At 36.5% G+C, this 22,021-nt stretch overlaps 1 protein-coding gene across 1 annotated transcript; it reads right to left on the bottom strand.

The window, feature by feature from the left end:
• Positions 1–4,540: 4,540 nt before the first annotated feature.
• Positions 4,541–22,021, bottom strand: dhrs13l1 (dehydrogenase/reductase (SDR family) member 13 like 1). Its single transcript, XM_079838810.1, has 5 exons — positions 21,833–22,021; positions 16,946–17,064; positions 11,018–11,141; positions 8,672–8,998; positions 4,541–4,928 (listed from the first exon to the last, which is right to left on the bottom strand). Exons 1-5 carry the CDS (start codon positions 21,954–21,956, stop codon positions 4,666–4,668), a joined length of 957 nt encoding a protein of 318 aa, XP_079694936.1. The 5' UTR covers positions 21,957–22,021; the 3' UTR covers positions 4,541–4,665.

Raw genomic sequence — 22,021 nt, 5'->3', positions numbered from 1 at the left:
GTACATATAAACAGACCATTACTTTATAACGGGTTTCCTAGATTTTTAAAGTAGACTTGTAATTATCGCTGTCTTAATGCATTAATGCATCCTGGGCTCATCATGTATACATGCGCGTTTTCTCCCATAAAGTCTATTATAAAAGAAAATGCGTAATGTGGCTTCCTGCAGTAAAACGTTGATATTAAAAGTAGCATATACTTTATGGAACATGCGCTTTATTGCATATTAAGCATTTTATAATGGTTTTCTATGGGAGAAAAATGTTGTGATGAACAATGTTGTGTTTATGACCTGATTTAATCTGCTTGCCTATACAAAGTATGCGTTATTAATACTTTTTAACGTTAGCCTGTTAAGCGTTTTCCTCGTCTTTATAACGAGGACACATAAAGCGTCTTATAGGCAGAATAACGCTCGCTGTGACTGTGTCTGTTTTGGCAGAATACTGCCATCTAGTGGCAGCAGGTTTTCTTAGACAGCTGTGTGTGTGTGCGTGCGTGTGTGTGTGTTGATCGTGCAAGGCCAAAACGGCGAAATAAAAGTCTCAAAATCCAAATTAATCAAACAGGATCGACTCACATACGAGTCAATGAATGAATGCGCGTCACCGGATCCACAAACGCACATCTTACTCGTCGCACGCACAAATTCTGACCTACATTAATACAAAATCGAAGTTTTGTATTCACAACTATGTCTATTTGTACAAATCGCTGCACATTCATGTAATTCTATATTTTGCACACACAAGTTAAAAGGCATTTGTTTGTGGCTAGTAAAACATGTCTGCAACATTTATCAAGTTCATGGATAAGTGTGTGTGTGCATTTATTAATCTTTTTGAGTCTAAAATCATCCCATATTCTGGTTCCCCTCAGAAGCTTTCAGTCAACAGCTGGAGTTATTTACAACATTTGAACACAAACTCAAACATATAAACGCAGGAGAAGTGTAAGTGTAGCTGGTTGTGCACACTTGATGCTACTGATGGATTTTGGGTGTGCATGTTTTCTGTCAATCAAACTTCCCTGAAAATGCAGAAAAACTTGACCTGAATGTAGTGAATGAGCTGTTACACTAAACCACCGCCTCCCACTGCAGGTTTCATCTTGCTCTCTACACCTTTCCTGTACAGATAAAAGCAAAACAATGCTTTGTAACTTGTACGATTGGATAGCCTAATGGTGCATTTTATTGTATGCCACAAAATGGTACCAAATCCCAACAGATTTTCTTTTCATTAGCGAAAAACATTTCCTGAACAAACACTTAATGAACCCACAACTTACTTTTTTCAACGTTGCAGTTTGAAAGGCAATGACACGTCTTCCTCAACAAGTTTGATTAAGTTACAAATGGCTTTATTTTTTAACACAAACAGTACAAAAACCTTCAGAATAGGTCGTTTAATGCTGCCTTCAAGTGCACCTGGAAAACTGTTTAATGCAAGTCATGCATTCAAGTAAAAAACAGCACAGAATAGCCATAACAAAGCAGAAGAATTAAAGGTAACTTCACTTAAAGGCTTATATATATAATGCATCATAAAAGTACTCTTATGCATTAATTGTTATGCCTTGAAATGCACCTTATAATGCATGGTATGATCTCTTGAATATGTGTAACCAGTTATAATGCTTATCATTGTTGCACTTTTAGAAAGTATAATGCGTTAAAACAACCTATTTCTGATGTAACAAGGAATCTGCAAATGTGAAAAGACAATGTATATTTATAATGCATTACACATTTCCTAAAAAAACCCAAATAACTACATCTGAATTCAAAATGGTGAAAATATTAATTTCAATCATATTTATTTGATAGATTTATGCATGGTGTCACAAAAATTAGAAGCAAACCTTGAAAGTTGTGTACTTGACATCATCCACCATCAGTGTTGGGGAAAGTTAATTTGAAAAGTAATGCATTACAATATTGCGTTACTCCCTTAAAAAGTAACTAATTGAGTTACTTGGTTACTTTTTAAGAAAAGTAATGCGTTACGTTAGTTTTGCGTTACTTTTTCTCACCTGGGCTGGGCTTGTTTTTGTTTTTGTTTTTATTAATAGCAAAAAAGTTATATTTTTGTGCAACGGTAAAGACCTCTTCATACCAAAATGTAAATAATAAGCCCCAGGCTGAGGTAAAAATGCAGATTCCCGCATGAACACTAGAGGGCGCAGCTCTGGATAATGGAAGAATCGGACGCAGGAGAAAAAAGTTACCAATAAAAACAAAAAATCTAGTTATTTTCATCATCAAAGGTCAGCAGCAAGACATTGGTAAATTAAATATAAAGGTAGATTATGCATAAAAAAAGTTGTTTTATTTAACATTTAATTATTGGAGGTTTGCATATTACTCTGATTTAGCATTTGACTGATTTTATTCATTTTGAGGAGTTCAGAATCTTTATTGTGCAAGTGAGATTAATAAATGCTCATTTAGTCTAGAACTACAATAACTCTCATGTTCACACACACACACACACACACACACCTCTGCACTTATTATTCTCCACATGGGGGCAGGAGAGCTGTCAGTCAAATTAATGTGAAAAAGTAACTCAGATATTTTGTTGTAAATTTGAAAAGTAATGCGTTACTTTACTAGTTATTTGGAAAAAGTAATATTACGTAACTCGAGTTACTTGTAATGCGTTACCCCAACACTGCTCCACCACAGGCTTGCTTATAGATTATAAGATATTATCATTACTATAGATAAGTGTTTCTGCCATGTTTCAAATCGACACGCCCCTTCCAACGTCACAACTCGTGTATTATCTAGATAGAATTCTGCTGCAGATTCATTTTGATGCAAAATTTCATTATAATTACATAAATATGACTACACTCCATCATTCGTGTGCTCATAATAACAATATTTCCGACTCCACTTGAAGGGTACATAATATATCGAAAGAAAAATACTAGTGCTGGGCATCGATAAAAAAAAAAAAACTAATTAATCGCATTTTTTTCTGTAATTAATCACGATTAATCGCAAGTTTTGAATATTTTGATATTGTAATAATTTCAGTTACTCTCCAAATTAATGTAGAAACAATTTATAGACAGCATATTTTAAATATGTGTTGTATTGTCATGTTTTTATGAATGAAGGCCAGTATCACTGATGTCTCTATGAAACATTAATGATGTTACATTACAGTATAACTGAAAGCTCCCAATTTCAACATTTATTAGGCTTTAAAAAAACAACTTTTAATTTAAGTAAACTTAAAACAATCTTTACATAAACCCAAAATAATAAATGTTATATTTACCCATGGCCTTCCCTGTTAGACATATACAGAAATGTAAGTTATCAAACCTTCCTTAACTGCATAAATAATAAATGAAATGTAGATGAATCATCATTAAAGCTACACTTTTCTCTGTTCCCGTTGTTCTTTGATGAACATTAATGACATCATCATCAGTGCTACTGTCACTTTAAGAACAGCCGCGCATCTCATTTCCTCACAACTCTTTAAGTTCATTTAAGACGTTATTTAACTAATTTAAGATCCTAATATGAGAATACTCAAAATCCTCTGTGTTATTGTTTGTTCAAGAGCAAAAGAGAACTCGATGTGAGCAGGAAACTGACGCGAGTCTATCTATGCGTCGTGTGTGTGTGTGTGTGTGTGTGTGTGTGTGTGTGTGTGTGTGTGTGTGTGTGTGTGTGTGTGTGTGTGTGTGTGTGTGTGTGTGTGTGTGTGTGTGTGTGTGTGTGTGTGTGTGTGTGTGTGTGTGTGTGTGTGTGTGTGTGTGTGTGTGTGTGTGTGTGTGTGTGTGTGTGTGTGTGTGTGTGTGTGTGTGTGTGTGTGTGTTCGTCAAGAGTGTCCCTTGATTAGCTGACATGAGACGCATCCACACAGACAGGACACTGACACACACACACAGACAGGACACTGACACACACACACACACACACACACACACACAGACAGGACACTGACACACACACACACACACACACACACACAGACAGGACACTGACACACACACACACACACACACACAGACAGGACACTGACACACACACACACACACAGACAGGACACTGACACACACACACACACACACACAGACAGGACACTGACACACACACACACACACACACACAGACAGGACACTGACACACACACACACACAGACAGGACACTGACACACACACACACAGACAGGACACTGACACACACACACACACACACACACACACACACACAGACAGGACACTGACACACACACACACACACACACACACACACAGACAGGACACTGACACACACACACACACACACAGACAGGACACTGACACACACACACACACACACAGACAGGACACTGACACACACACACACACAGACAGGACACTGACACACACACACACACACAGACAGCAAAGTGGTATACAGCGCGTTCTCTTGTGTCTTGTCGCGCTTGGAAGCATTTACATGAATAGGAGCGTGATGATCATGTAACGCTAGGCAAAAATGGATATAAAAACAGACGCTGCGTTATTTGCGTTAAATATTTTTAATGCGTTAAGCTGAAAAAATGAATCGCCTGCGTTAACGCGTTAATTTGCCCAGCCCTAAAAAATACCAAAATCAAAATAATACAGTACATATATATGTATACGTTATATTCAAATCATGCCACATAACTTCTCGCTGACGTCCCAGAGTTTTTTGGCGACTCCATCATCTCTGGCCTCAGGCTTGACTTGCACCAGCTGACAGTCAGAAAAGTATCGCCCGCTCAGGTGCTCGATGTCCGCCTGTAGGGCGCAGTAAAGCGTGGTCTGAGCTCCGGACACCGGGTCTGTCGCCCACAGGTTGCTCACGAAGGCTTTGATGATACGCGTGAACCATTCGTTGATGTCGCGGCCGAGCTCTGACCTTACCGACCCTGAACCACATCAGAAAAACAAACCGTTAGAAGGTGGGAAACGGGCTCTTTAAAGCTACACTGTGTGATATTTTCCTCCATCTAGTGGTGAAAAGGTATATGACCATCCAGTGAATATTAGTTTCTGTTCCTCTCAATTCCGATTTAGTTTTAACTCCTACGGTGGCCGATTTAGTCCAAGATTAACATGGCTTCCAGTTCGACCTCGTCCACATTGGACACGGTGCCATCGAGTGTTAAAACGCCAAAGCCGAAGCTTGAATTTACGGGTATGTCCCTCTTTGGCTAATGTACTTTCAAGATGGAGGGGCAACATGGCGACCGACATTCAAACCCTCACCCGTATGTGTTTACAATGGCATATTATAAACTTACGAGAATACTTTATTACTTGAAAGAAGTAAATATACATTAATGAGCACATATATTTTTTAAAGAACTAAGTGTTTTTAGCTAAGAATAAACTAAAAAAGTTACACAGTGTAGCTTTAAAGTAAGAAAAAATAGGGTTTCTTTATTTGCCATAAACAATGGAATCTTTCCATTGCATCTTTTTTCTTTAGTTCTTTAGATTATTAAAATATTCTTCACACTAAGAAAGAAATTAATTGTTAGTTCTTATTAGAGCTGAAGAACTGTTCGCCGAAAGGTTCTTTGGAGAGCCAAAAATAGTTATTTTATGCCTCAAAAAAAAACCTGTAGAACTTTATTTTTAAGAGTGCATGGTAAAAATGATAACTAATAGTTATTTGATTACATTAATAACTGCTAAAAAAGTTTTTGTAAGTTTTCTGAGATATTAATATTAAAAAGGTACAATACACATACATTTACAGAGCTGAACTCTGAACAATTGAACCGTTTGATTTTGTTGACATATTAGAGTTAAAGGTTTTTACAGAGGGAATTTTGGATTTCTATTTTCATCTCTCCATAAATCAGAAAATGCTGTCAACAGCCAGAAAAAAATACATTTCACCATGTTTTTAGGAATGAAATGGCAAATTTATCAAATCAGGAAAATTTTATATATTGACAAACCCTTCTATAAACCTTCAGAATATAGATATTAATAAAACTGTAAAATTTGGTCATGTAAATTCTGCTGAAGTGGAGAAAAAACTCAGACTATATGTGTTATAATTTAAATCTACAGATGAAAATAGAGTAAAAAATATTTACTTTCACTAAAACAACACATGAAAAGCCAAATATCTGAGAATCAACCAGTTTCCAGTTCATGGGAAAACATTTTTTTGCCTATAGTGTCTTGCCATTATATGATATTTATCAGTAAATTAATGAGTTATTCAAAAGTGTTGACAAGTACTCGCATATTGCAAAATACTGTCAACAGCCAGAAAAAAATACATTTCACCATAATTTTAGGAATGAAATGTTATATAAAATCAGGCAAATTTTATATATCAACAAACCCTTCTATAAAAACCTTCAGAATATAGATATGAATAAAATTGTCAAATTTGGTGCATGTAAATTCTGCTGAAGTGGAGAAAAAACTCACAGACTTTATGTCTTATAATTTAAATCTACAGACGCAAATTGAGAGAAAAATATGTTTTCTTCCCACTAGTCTGAAACAACACATTATGAGAGGACAAATATCTGAAAAACAACCAGTTCATGGAAATACAATGTTTTTGCCTATAGTGTCTTGCAATTGTAAGATATTTATCTGTAAATTAATGAGTTATTCAAATGTGTTGACAAGTACTCGCATATATTGCAAAATACTGTCAACAGCCAGAAAAAAATACATTTCACCATGTTTTCAGGAATGGAATGTTATATAAAATCAAGCAAATGTTATATATTGACAAACCCTTCTATAAAAACCTTCAGAATATAGATAGGAAGAAAACTTTAAAATTTGGTGCATGTAAGTGCTGCTGAAGTGGAGAAAAAACTCAGACTATATGTATTATAATTTAAATCTACAGACGCAAATTGAGAGAAAAAGATGTTTTCTTCCCACTAGTCTGAAACAACACATTATGAGAGGACAAATATCTGAAAATCAACCAGTTCATGGAAATACAATAGCGAGACACTACAGTCAAAAACATTGTAAGATATTTATTAGTATATTAATGTGAGTTATTCAAAAGTGTTGAAAGTACTCGCCTATTGCAAAATACTGTCAACAGCCAGAAAAAAAATTAATTTCACCATAATTTTAGGAATGAAATGTTATATAAAATCGTAAAAATGTTATATATTGACAAACCCTTCTATAAAACCTTCAGAATATAGATATGAATAAAACTGTAGAATTTGGTGCTTGTAAGTGCTGCTGAAGTGGAGAAAAAACTCAGACTATATGTATTATAATTTAAATCTACAGACGCAAATTGAGAGAAATGGATGTTTTCTTCCCACTTGTCTGAAACAACACATTATGAGAGGACAAATATCTGAAAAACAACCAGTTCATGGAAATACAATAGCAAGACACTACAGTCAAAAACATTGTAAGATATTTATTAGTACATTAATGTGTGTGCTATTCTAAAGTGTTGACAAGTACTCGCATATTGCAAAATACTGTCAACAGCCAGAAAAAAAAAACATTTCACCATAGTTTTAGGAATGAAATGTTATATAAAATCAGGAAAATTTGATATATTGACAAACCCTTCTATAAACCTTCAGAATATAGATATGAATAAAATTGTCAAATTTGATGCATGTAAATTCTGCTGAAGTGGAGAAAAAACTCACAGACTTTATGTATTATAATTTAAATCTACAGACGCAAATTAAGAGAAATGGATGTTTTCTTCCCACTAGTCTGAAACAACACATTATGAGTGGACAAATATCTGAAAATCAACCAGTTCATGGAAATACAATAGCAAGACACTACAGTCAAAAACATTGTAAGATATTTATTAGTATATTAATGTGTGTGCTATTCAAAAGTGTTGAAAGTACTCGCCTATTGCAAAATACTGTCAACAGCCAGAAAAAACATTTATTTCACCAAAATTTTAGGAATTAAATGTTATATAAAATCGTAAAAATGTTATATATTGACAAACCCTTCTATAGAAACCTTCAAAATATCGATATGAATAAAACTGTAGAATTTGGTGCATGTAAGTGCTGCTGAAGTGGAGAAAAAACTCTCAGACTATATGTATTATAATTTAAATCTACAGACGCAAATTGAGAGAAATGGATGTTTTCTTCCCACTAGTCTGAAACAACACATTATGAGTGGACAAATATCTGAAAATCAACCAGTTCATGGAAATACAATGGCGAGACACTACAGTCAAAAACATTGTAAGATATTTATTAGTATATTAATGTGTGTGCTATTCAAAAGTGTTGACAAATACTCGCATATTGCAAAATACTGTCAACAGCCAGAAGAAAAAAAAATACATTTCACCATGTTTTCAGGAATGAAATGTTATATAAAATCAAGCAAATTTGATATATTGACAAACCCTTCTATGAAAACCTTCAGAATATAGATATGAATAAAACTGTAGAATTTGGTGCTTGTAAGTGCTGCTGAAGTGGAGAAAAAACTCACAAACTATATGTATTATAATTGAAATCTACAGACGCAAATTGAGAGAAATGGATGTTTTCTTCCCACTAGTATCGGAAAATCAACCAGTGCACGGAAAAGCAATGTTTTTGCCTATCTTGCATTTGTATGATATGTATTAATGGGCAATATGAGAGAATTATTCTCACTGCTCACTAACCTGGATGAAGGCTGTAGCATGTGACGTTGGTTCCCTCCAGTCTCTTGGCCAGTTGATGTGTGAAGAGCACATTACAGAGCTTGCTGTGGGTGTAGGCCCTGAATAAATCCCCGTCCGATGATCCCAGAGCGAGCCTCTTGTGTGTGTTGATGCAGTCGAAATCAATGGTGCCCAGATCATGACCACACGACGACACATTGACCACCCGGCTTGGCCCACACTCCTTGAGGCGCTCCAGCAGAAGATTGGTCAGCAGGAACGGGCCGATGTGATTGACACCGAGGATCATCCCGAGGCCATCTTCAGTGCGTCCTGGAGTTGCCAATGCTGGACAACACAGGTATCATTCATGATGTTGGTGGTCAAAAGTTTGGAATATAAAACTCTTATGCTCACCAATATGGGGCGCCGTTTGTAAAGCGACTCACGCTGAAAATAACAGCAACATTTTGACACATTTAGCTTCAAACAATGTTTAAAAAACTGGTATGAATTTTTGGCGGTCACTTTTTTAGCACATTTACAACAATATTTATCAACTTAGAGATATTTTAAATAGTTAAATCTAAATGTTAAATCTAAATCTAAATGTTAAATCTAAATGCTAAATCTAAATGTTAAATCTAAATGTTAAATCTAAATCTAGATGTTGAATCTAAATTAAATGCTAAATCTAAATGTTAAATCTAAACGTTAAATCTAAATGTTACATCTAAATCTAAATGTAAAATCTAAATGTTACATCTAAATCTAAATGTAAAATCTAAATGTTAAATCTAAATGTTAAAACCGGTTATCTGCATTCTGAATTTGCATATTAGTTAAATATTTAGTTTCACCCGAAACATTTAGATTCAACATTTATATTTATATTTAACATTTAGATTTAACATTTAGATTTAGATTTAAATTTTGTATTTAGATTTTACATTTAGATTTAGATGTAACATTTAGATTTAACGTTTAGATTTAACATTTAGATTTAGCATTTAATTTAGATTCAACATCTAGATTTAGATTTAACATTTAGATTTAGATTTAACATTTAGATTTAGCATTTAGATTTAACATTTAGATTTAGATTTAACATTTAGATTTAACTATTTAAAATATCTCTAAGTTGATAAATATTGTTGTAAATGTGCTAAAAAAGTGACCGCCAAAAATTCATACCAGTTTTTTAAACATTGTTTGAAGCTAAATGTGTCAAAATGTTGCTGTTATTTTCAGCGTGAGCCGCTTTACAAACGACGCCCCATAGTGTATTAAAGCAGCACTAGGTAGGTTTTGCTCTCTGGCTCCCCCTACAGTTGGTAAACAGTATTGTCCTCTACTACTGTCGTAAACTCTGTCATTCTACATCAGTGGATGCATCGCATGTGCATTTGTTGACATGACAACTATAGCCCTGAACACTACAGGAGGAGTTCACATCCCAGGTACAGTAGCACATGTTTCAGCATGTCATATGAATATCATTTCATGGGTTTTATTTTTTTTCAAACGCCAAATGATCGCGATGCTCACGTTTACAAGCCAGCGTCATTATAGTAGCCTAGTCTATTGGTTACCATTTTACAGAATCTATATGATACTTCAATTCAATGTTTGAGTGGTAGGTAATAACCATATATCGTCAATATTATAATATCAAGCTACCATAGATGAATCTGCAAATTTGAAAAATTTATTTGCATTATAGCTTGAGGCAAGACAAATAAACAAATATCACAGATATGTTAGGTATCCTAAAATATGATTTTGTACGTCTTACGTATTTACTTGCAAGAATGTAGCCCCTCCTCCTTCAGCTCACGCTGCCCAATGTTGATCCTCTGCCTTTAATCCCATCACTTTCTCCTTTCCTCTTTTTGCTTTCCTCCGACAAAACCTTTGCTTTCTTATTTTTCTGTGCTGCTTCGGCCATGACTAGAACATTCGGCAAACAAATGATAGTTTGGCTCGCACGTCCGAATTTAAGGAAGTGGTGGTGGAAGTGACGTATATGCCGTAAAGCAGTCGAATTTTGTAGTTCTTTTTTTTTCTCGGGTTACTACCCGAAACCCGAAGTTTAAAAGTACGATTAAAAGCGATACAGACCCCGTCAGGCTATGGCAGACGTGTCATTCAACCTATTGTAAGTCGATGTATCATCACGAGGTTTGAAATATATATTATAAAGGTTGAAAAGTTACCTAGTGCTGCTTTAAAAGGTTGACAGTAACCTTTATTAAAAAATTGAGCAGGATATTAGAATGATTTCAAAGGATCTTGACACTGAAGATTTGTCAATGTATGGTTTTAAGTCTTGATTATGTTTGTTTTCTAGACACTTTGTGGTTTTACCGGCGTTATTGATGAGCAGGTCCAGTCTGGGCTCGGCCTTCAGGAAGTTCTCCGCAAACGAGCGGATGGATTTCTGACTGGCAAGATCCAGTTGCATGAAGATCACATTCTCATTTCCAGTTTCCTATAAGGAAAATATTATAATATTCTATCATTTACAATGTTTGTAAAATAAATAGGAAGTAAAGCTCCTGCTCTGAAAGGGCATGGATATTGTCACGTCTTCAAATGTAAGTTTAGGGCAAGTCATCATGTGTTTTAAATTATTATTATTTATTTTTTTATTATAAAAATCTGATACTTGTGACACAAATATTTTTTAGATTTATTATAATTGTTTTACTGTTCAAGGTTGAGACAAATCAGAAACATAATTATTACACTCTAAAAAAAAATATGGCACCAGAAATGGTTCTTGGCTTGTAATCATAGGGGAACCTTTTTTTAGTGCTATATAGCACCAATTTTGGTGTTTTAGTGGTTCTTCAGCGGTTCTTCACTAGTTCTTTGACTAAGGTGCTATATAGCAACTCTAAAGAACCGCTGAAGAACCACTGAAGCACCAAAATTGGTGCTATATAGCACTAAAAAAGGTTCCCCTATGATTACGAGCAAAGAACCATTTTTGGCGCCATATAGAACCTTTTTTTTTTTAGAGTGTAGTTATATTTAACAAATGATCTTTAATACCCCTTACCCAACAAACAAGAGTGTAAGATGGAGGACCAAGCCTCTGGTTACCGAAGACAAATCATCCTGTAATGGCCAATCGACTGTCTCTGATCTCACTTTGAATCGGGTCATAGGAGACACATAATGCCCATAAAAAAGGACTCTTCCCCATTCATTCATAGACGAACACCTTCTATGAATGAACATGCGTATCTACAGGACATTGGGCCTCATTCATGACACTTTCGTAAATATATGAGCAAATTCTGAGTAATTTACGCGTAAAATGGACCTTTACGAAAACTCTCCTCCAGATTCACAAACCCTTCGTATACCACGGATTCGGTAGTTAAAGTGAGAATTCCAAACATTCGTAAATAGGATGCGCGTGTACACTCGTTCAAAATTAGCATAATCCCCGCCCATGAGTTACAACTACAAATGACGTGTCCAGGAACGCTGTGGAATCTTCTGGACTTCTTTCTCAGGTTTGGCTCCAGTATTTTGCATAAATGCTAAAGAGACTAATTGGCCATATGCCTAGCAATAAATATTAAATTATTGTGTGTCCACCAAAGCATTTTAAGGCCCTGTCCACACGAAGCCAGAGCTTTCCCTATCCAATCTTTTTTCCCCCTCGTCTCAAGAAATATCTGCGTACACATGAGAGCACTGAAACCGACTCAAAGCGATGTAGTATACATGCCAGGCCAGTGTGTGGCGCTGTAATCCTGCCACAGAAATACACTAAAAACAGAGAAGATGAGTTGTGGCTAGAAGGGTTATAGCAATGGTAGGAAGTGAGGCAAAATCTCACAATAAAATAACAATGAATAAATGTGCTACTTACCAGATTAACGCTTACACCTACCCCAACCCTAAACCTAACTTTACAATAATGCAAATACAGTAATTAAATGACGCAATATTGATGTGTGCATGCCCAGTGGCCGTAGCTGTATCCCTTTCTAGTCTTTCTCGCGCAGGACATCACAAAATATACAGATTTGCTGTACACACGAAAACGCAAGGGTGTCGTTTTCAGATGTATCCACTCCAGGTTTCAAAAAATAGCGATTTCATGCTCCCAAAATGCCGGATCCGTGTGGACGAAACGCTGATACGGTACAAAATTGTAACATATACAGCTAAACGCGTCTCCGTGTGGACGGGTCCTAAGCTAGCTAAAAAATGTCTGGTGCTCTTCTGAAAACGGCCAGCTGGTGGCGCTTGAAAGAGCTTTGCAAGCTCAACGTTTTTCCAGCTAAGATACTTTGGTTGCTATGATACAGAATATCCATGGCAGTAATGTGTTACTAGTATCTCATTTTGAAGAATATTACTGAATATAAAAATGCTGTAAAAAGCAGTATTAACTCCGTTGTTGTTTAGTCGGTGTACAAGTGGGATGATTGGTCGGTGTAGTTTTTGTCCCGCCCCTCCTCCACTGCGATTGGACGGCCGGGTAAAAAGTGACCGCAGCGAGCGCTGCCTATTACCAAGCATCAACCTCAAGTTTCTCTTGAAGCCGATACGGAAGTGACTTAAACTGCAGTTCATGCACTGGCCACTAGAGACAGACTCCAGAAGGAGCAGAATCTCATTGAGCTCATGTTAAAATGCCCAACTTTACAGCAGAAGAACACATGTTTACAGTCTGGGACAAACTGTGCTTTTGGTCTATACGGCTAATTTTGGCCTTCATGACGACTGTTAGGGGGGTGAATGTTTTTATAACTCATTTGTTTACATTAAAGTTAAGTAGCCTTAAAGTTCTGCATAATTAAGCGCATGGCCACTTTCAGTGACAGGTGGATAGCTCGACCCTACTTTACTCTTCAAAACTGCTCTTCAGAATCCTATGGGTGACGTCACGGACACTACGCCCATATTTTTTTACAGTCTATGATATTAGCCAATGTTGAACAGGAAATAAAAAAGAAGGGGCAAATCAACTCTTGAAATATTATTATGGTACATAATACATCAAAATGCAATGTCATCCGTTTGCCTAAATTAGAAAACAGAACATTTAAATGTTTTACACACCGTTTACGCGTGGTAGGGAGCAGGTGTACATTTCTTACCTACCAACTAACATTTTGAAAATACGAACATTTTCGTGAATCCGAACATTTACGTCCGAGCGGCTTTACGAACGATTTACATACAAATTCGTTCTGTTCGTGTTTCATAAATGAGGCCCAATGTGTGTATGACTTATGCATTATTCTTTTTTATTATTCTTGTATAGTGTCTTTTGTATTGTATTCTGTTGTATGCATGCTTTATGATAGAACCGTTAGTTAAAGGGTTAGTTCACCCAAAAATGAAAATTCTGTCATTAATTACTCACCCTCATGTCGTTCGACACCCGTAAGACCTTCGTTCATATTCGGAACACAAATGAAGATATTTTAGTGTAAAGCTGATGCTGAGAAAGGCTTCAGATAAGCCTCCATTGGCATTCAGTACATTTACACTCCCAAGACCCATAAAAGGCACTTAAAACGTTGTTACAAAGTCCATCTCACCACAGTGGCTCTACAATAATTTTACGATACGACAACAATAGTTTTTGTGCGCAAAAAAAAATCAAAATAACACCTTTATCCAGCTTGTTCTTGTCTTCCGTGTGTGTCTCCACGACGCATGTGCGAGAATATGACGCAGATCCGGCGTTCGGGAATCCATGAATTGCACACTTAAGCCCCATTTTGAGCACTACGCCGAGACCTAAAGCACGATCAATGTAGAATTCAACAGCTTAGATACGCGCGTCTTCCTCTGCTTGTAAACAAATCTCTTCTGGCTCATGTGTCCGAACGCCGGATCTGCGTCATATTCTCGCGCATGCGTCGTGGAGGCTCACGGAAGACCAGAACAAGTTGGATAAAGGCGTTATTTTGATTTTTTTTTGCGCACAAAAACTATTGTCGTCGCTTCGTAAAATTATTGTAGAGTCACTGTGGTGAGATAGATTTTGTAACGACGTTTTAAGTGCCTTTTATGGGTCTTGTGAGTGTAAATGTACTGAATGCCAATGGAGGCCTATATGAAGCCTTTCTCAGCATCAGCTTTACACTAAAATATCTTCATTTGTGTCTGAAGATGAACGGAGGTCTGACGGGTGTCGAACGACATGAGGGTGAGGAATTAATGACAGAATTTTCATTTTTGGGTGAACTAACCCTTTCATGTAACCTCACCTATACCATTTTTGGTGTCTACAAATTTGTATTTTGATGATCTAAATGATCGTGTATATTATATGTTGATACCTATTGTAACCCCTCCTGTTCGAAACCGCCCTCTTCAAGCGGGACTCGAACTCGGGTTCGCCTGCATGAGAGGCGGACGCTCTACCAAGGAGGATAAAGGCTGTACCCCTAGTGTCAGTCACTAGACCACTAGCTAGCCTCCGTTACACTATGCAATATACACTCACCTAAAGGATTATTAGGAACACACACTAATTCTGTGTTTGACCCCCTTTCGCCTTCAGAACTGCCTTAATTCTACGTGGCATTGATTCAACAAGTTGCTGAAAGCATTCTTTAGAAATGTTGGCCGATATTGATAGGAGAGCATCTTGCAGTTGATGGAGATTTGTGGGATGCACATCCAGGGCACGAAGCTCCCGTTCCACCACATCCCAAAGATGCTCTATTGGGTTGAGATCTGGTGACTGTGGGGCCATTTTAGTTCAGTGAACTCATTGTCATGTTCAAGAAACCAATTTGAAATGATTGGAGCTTTGTGACGGTGCATTATCCTGCTGGAAGTAGCCATCAGAGGATGGGGACATGGGGCTCATAAAGGGATGGACATGGTCAGAAACAATGCTCAGGTAGGCCGTGGCATTTAAACGATGCCCAATTGGCACTAAGGGGCCTAAAGTGTGCCAAGAAAACATCCCCCACACCATTACACCACCACCACCAGCCTGCACAGTGGTAACAAGGCATGATGGATCCATGTTCTCATTCTGCTTACGCCATATGCAAAATACCATGCTTGAAGACAGAGGGTCGTAAACTTGCCCTCCGGACGCTTAAGTTCCCATTGGCTCTCTGACCCTTGGAGGAGTGACTCTCGCCTTCTCTCTTCTGTGTGTCTTCGGGTTGTTGTTCATGAAGATGTTTTAACTTTCCACCCTGGAGAGAGGACTCTCCCAACAGTAACGGAGTCAGACTAACATTGCAAGTCTGTCATTTCTTCATTCACCCCGAAAGAAGAATTGCAACTTCACCATCACTGAATGGTTAAATGACTCTTTTTATCGGTTCGTTCCACTGTTCCGTTTCCGGTTTCATTCACTTTCTGTGTGATTTGTGTGTATGTGTTTGTTTAGATTAGTTATGTGTTTGTGATTACAAGAACACAAGCATTAAAGGGATAGTTCACCCAAAAATGAAAATTAGCCCATGATTTACTCACCCTCAAGTCATCCGAGGTGTATATGACATTCTTCTTTCAGACGAATAAAATTAAGTTACAAAAGTCCAGGCTAATCCAAGCATTAGAATTGGATTCATAGTATTTTGAAGTCCATTAAAAGTGCATCTGTCCGTCATATAACTGCTCCACGCGGCTCTGGGGTGTTAATAAAGGCCTTCTGAAGCGAATTGACGCGTTTGTGTAAGAAAAATATCCATATTTAAAACTTTATCAAGTAAACTTTTGGCCGACCGCCTTCCCTGTTCAATTTATGGAAAGTTCCCCTGCCGATCGAAAGATTAACGCGACCAAGTCATGACGTCACAAACGCATCTTGAGTTTCACTTTCAACATTCAACACTTTTCCACAGAAGGCGGTCGGCCGAAAGTTTACTTGATAAAGTTTTAAATATGGATATTTTTCTTACACAAACGCATCGATTCGCTTCAGAAGGCCTTTATTAACACCCCAGAGCCGCGTGGAGCAGTTATATGATGGATAGATGCACTTTTATGGACTTCAAAAACAGAGCAACTATGAATCCAATTCTAATGCTTGGATTAGCCTGGACTTTTGTAATATAACTCATATTTTATTAGTCTGAAAGAAGAATGTCATATTATGGGCTAATTTTCATTTTTGGGTGAACTATCTCTTTAATTCTGTTGATTCATTGCATGCAGACAAAGTCACTTGAACAATGCGATCACGACTACATGCTAAGAAAGAGTTATTTTTCTGTGGCCAGGAAAAAAATGCTTTCTGAGAGTTGATAGACGAGGTTGATAAACCTCCCCGGTCTTCCTCACACTCACCGTCCTGATTTCTCGCGCTGCCTCTTCTCCTTTCTGTTTACTGCGGCAGGCCAGGATCACTCGGCCTCCTCTCACGGCCATCGCCACCGCCGTCGCCTTCCCAATGCCAGTGTTTCCACCTGTCACACACAACAGATGCGTTATCTGTGTTTCAGACGGGCACAGAATCAGAGCTTTGCACTTGCTGAATCTCCTTTAGATCAATGCTCCTTAAAGGGTTAGTTCACCCAAAAATGAAAATTCTGTCATTAATTCCTCACCCTCATGTGGTTGGACACCCATCAGACCTCCGTTCATCTTCAGACACAAATGAAGATATTTTAGTGTAAATCTGATGCTCTGAAAGGCCTCCATTGGCTCAACTTTACACTCTCAAGACCCTTAAAAGACACTAAAGACGTCGTTACTACCATCTCACTACAGTGGCTCTACAATAACTTTATGAATCGGCGAGAATAGTTTTTGTGCGCAAAAAAACCCTAAATAACGACTTATATAGTGATGACGATTTCAAAACACGGCATCATGAAGCTTGGAAGCGTTATGAATCAGTGAGTCGATTCAGCGGTTTGGAGCATTATGAATCAGTGAATCGATTCAGCGGATTGGAGCATTATGAATCAGTGAGTCGATTCAGCGGTTTGGAGCGTTATGAATCAGTGAGTCGATTCAGCGGTTTGGAGCGTTATGAATCAGTGAGTCGATTCAGCGGTTTGGATCGCCAAAGTCACGTGATTTCAGCAGTTTGACACGCGATCCGAATCATGAATCGACTCACTGATTCATAACGCTTCGAAGCTTCATGAGGCCGTGTTTTGAAATCGTCATCACTATATAAGTCGTTATTTAGGTTTTTTTTGCGCACAAAAACTATTCTCGTCACTCCATAAAGTTATTGTAGAACCACTGTAGTGAGATGGACTTTGTAACGACGTCTTTAGTGTCTTTTAAGGGTCTTGAGAGTGTAAAGTGCATTGAGCCAATGGAGGCCTTTCAGAGCATCAGATTTACACTAAAATATCTTCATTTGTGTCTGAAGATGAACGGAGGTCTGACGGGTGTCCAACCACATGAGGGTGAGGAATTAATGACAGAATTTTCATTTTTGGGTGAACTAACCCTTTAACATTTTGATTTAAATTGACCGTTCGCAAAGACCCGCCCCCTTTAGTTACTGTTGCTATGTCCGACAAGCCATGGCGCTCTCACACCACACACAAGTCTAAACTTTGAAATTGTAATTTTTTTAAAGAAATAAATAGCGTTTTGTGTCTCTTTAATGTGTGGTGATCGCTGGAGCGCCTCAGTTAAAGCTGCTCGTGAACCGATTATCTCTGAATCTAGTTCATTGATAAGCATGACATAAACATGAATGAACACTAAAAGAAATGTCATTTCAACCGCGGAAAGACGTCAGTACACACTGTTTTCCAAGTTCAAGTCCACCGACGTTAATCTACTAACTCTCCTGACCAGTGTTGGGGAAAGTTACTTTGAAAAGTAATGCATTACAATATTGCGTTACTCCCTTAAAAAGTAACTAATTGAGTTACTTAGTTACATTTTAGAATAGTAATGCGTTAAGTTACTTTTGCGTTACTTTTTCTCACCTTGGCTGGGCTTGTTTTTGTTCTAGTTTTTTTTATAACAAAAAAGTTATATTTTTGTGCAACGGTAAATACCTCTTCATACCAAAATTGGAATAATAAGCCCCAGGCTGAGGTAAAAATGCAGATTCCCTCATGAACACTAGAGGGCGCAGCTCTGGATAATGGAAGAATCGGACGCAGGAGAAAAAAGTTACCAATAAAAACAAAAAATCTAGTTATTTTCATCATCAAAGGTCAGCAGCAAGACATTGGTAAATTAAATATAAAGGTAGATTATGCATAAAAATAGTTGTTTTATTTAACATTTAATTATTGGAGGTTTGCATAGTTCTCTGATTTTGCATTTGACTGATTTTATTCATTTTGAGGAGTTCAGAATCTTTATTGTGCAAGTGAGATTAATAAATGCTCACATTTAGTCTAGAACTACAATAACCCTCATGTTCACACACACACACACACACACACACACACACACACACCTCTGCACTTATTATTCTCCACATGGGGGCAGGAGAGCTGTCAGTCAAATTAATGTGAAAAAGTAACTCCGATATTTTGTTGTAAATTTGAAAAGTAATGTGTTACTTTACTAGTTATTTGGAAAAAGTAATATTACGTAACTCGAGTTACTTGTTATGCGTTACCCCAACACTGCTCCTGACTGCTTTGTCGGACAAAATTTGGCGATGTGATTGGTCAGATCGCTTGTCAATCAAACTTGCGGCAAAGGGTGAATTGTCCACAGAAATATTTGAAGCAGAAAAATGTATATTCATTATTAAAATGCCCACACTCAAACATTTTTACTGTTGTTAGTTGCACTCAAATCATCCTTGTTACTTAAAAATCTCATTAAATTGACATAAATTTACTGAGTTGTTTCAACTAAAAATGAGTATTGTCAGCTTTACTTAATAAGTGTTTGTTCGGTAGACTTAACATTACCGAGTGAAACGCACAAACTGGGCAGTGGATCTGTAGTTCCCAGCATGCTTTGCAAGAGACTGCATTAGGAGAGTAAATTTAGAGAGTGTTATTTTATGTGTCAGTAAAGGGAAAGATGTTGTTAGTTTATGTTAGTGTTTAATGTTCAGCTCATATACACACATTTATTGGATGCAATTCCTGCCCTCAATTAAATTAAGTTTGTCCAATTAGTTATTTTTTGCATTTTGTTTCTAAACATAAGCTTGTTGTTATTTAATAGTGTTCCACTTGCACTCGTAGAGCAAATTGTTAATTAAATAAGGTAAATTAAATCGATAAATGTGTTCACCTAACATAATAAACATTTATAAATTTAACATGACATTATTAAGTAAACTGCACATATAAATATTGTTTTGTATTGTTTTTATAATATAAGCAGTGTTTTATTTTTAGTTTTTTTTTGGCGCACCAAAAATATTCTCGTCGCTTTATAATATTAATATTGAACCACTGTACTCACATGGACCGATTTAAATATGTTTTTAGCACATTAATAGATCTTGAGAGTGTAAATTGCTTTGCTTTGCCTCACTGAGCCTTCAGATTTCAACACAAATATCTTCAATTGTGTTCTGAAGATGAACAGAGGTCATGAGGGTGAGTAATACATTACATTATTTTCATCTTTAATGTTTAATGTTCAGTTATGTTTGACATTTGAAAGAGTTTCTTTATGTTGAAGTTTTGACCGTTACCATTGTGCAGAAGAGCAGATCTGGTTAGGTTGTGGATAACTGCGTGTATACTAATATTATAAAGCATGTTGCTTTGTTCAAAGAGCATTACCTATGCTAATGCCAGTGCAGTAACACAATTGTTTATTAGTCAGTATATTACAGTATATTAGTTGTACAACACAACTCATAGTCAAATATAAACAGGACATTCACTCTAATTTATACCATTTTGTAAGTCAACTTAAAATAAATAAGCACATCTCACTAAAAATATTAATTGTTTCATGGACTAAATAATTAGGGCGATTTTACATGATTTATTTAGGTTCAAGCCTTAAAAACTACTCACAAATATTGTGTAATATAAGTAAATAGCACATAACATTTTTAGTTACTCAAATAGTTGTAAAACGCGGGCTATAATGGTTGCTACACACTTGATTATAGATAAAATAAGCTCTCTCTTTATACATGTTGTTGTGTCCCTTATGAAAATTAACCATGGTTTTATTATAGCCTAGTAAAAGTGTAGTAACCATGTTTTTTTTTGGCTAGTTTTACCACAAAAACCATGGTAAAACTATGGTTAGAGTAGTAAAGCCATGGTTTATTTGTGGTTTAACTAATAACCAGTTTTTTGGTTTTATTTGTATACTCACAAATATCATGTGTAATGTAAGTAAATAGCACATAACATTTTTAGTTACTCAAATAGTTGTAAAACGCGGGCTATAATGGTTGCTACACACTTGATTATAGATAAAATAAGCTCTCTCTTTATACATGTTGTTGTGTCCCTTATGAAAATTAACCATGGTTTTATTATAGCCTAGTAAAAGTGTAGTAACCATGTTTTTTTTTGGCTAGTTTTACCACAAAAACCATGGTAAAACTATGGTTAGAGTAGTAAAGCCATGGTTTATTTGTGGTTTAACTAATAACCAGTTTTTTGGTTTTATTTGTATACTCACAAATATCATGTGTAATGTAAGTAAATAGCACATAACATTTTTAGTTACTCAAATAGTTGTAAAACGTGGGCTATAATGGTTGTACACACTTGATTATAGATAAAATAAGCTCTCTCTTTATACATGTTGGGTTGTGTCCCTTATGAAAATTAACCATGGTTTTATTATAGCCTAGTAAAAGTGTAGTAACCATGTTTTTTTGGCTAGTTTTACCACAAATACCATGGTAAAACTGGTTAGAGTAGTAAAGCCATGGTTTATTTGTGGTTTAACTAATAACCATAGTTTTATTTGTAGTAAAACCATGGTTTATTTTCGTAAGGGGTGTAACATCACTCATACGCAGCATTGATACTGTAGATTAATTTGAGGCAATTGATTAATATAACAATCTCTTTAATATCACAGTAGTTAAATTAAAAGATTGAATGGAGAACAAATGGAGATTTTCTCCTAGAAAAATAGACTCAGTGTCAAACGTCTGCAACTCCCATCAAACTCTTCTGATGCCACATGATCTATATATCTCTGCACTTTTCCTGAACATCCACAGCTGGTGTCTGCTTTCATTTCGTCCAAGAGATAAACATCTACGAACTTGAAGAAACTCTTGCAGTCTTAAAGCATTTCACCTACCCGTCACAATGACTGTTTTCCCATAGAGTTTGGCAGTGCCAGTGAAGGTCTTCCTCTGAACAAATATCCTATGACAAATAAAATATGCAACTAATAAAGCCACAATAAACAGAAAGAAAATCATTTTTTCCGTGGTGAGCAGCCGTCAGAAGCAGAATGAGCAGATCTGGAGTCACACCTCTTTTAAAC

This window comes from Gobio gobio (assembly GCF_949357685.1).
Source record: "Gobio gobio genome assembly, chromosome: 16".
In the NCBI taxonomy this organism is placed as follows: Eukaryota; Metazoa; Chordata; class Actinopteri; order Cypriniformes; family Gobionidae; genus Gobio; species Gobio gobio.
Note: the sequence above shows the minus strand (reverse complement) of the source record. Positions and strands in the feature narration are given on the sequence as shown.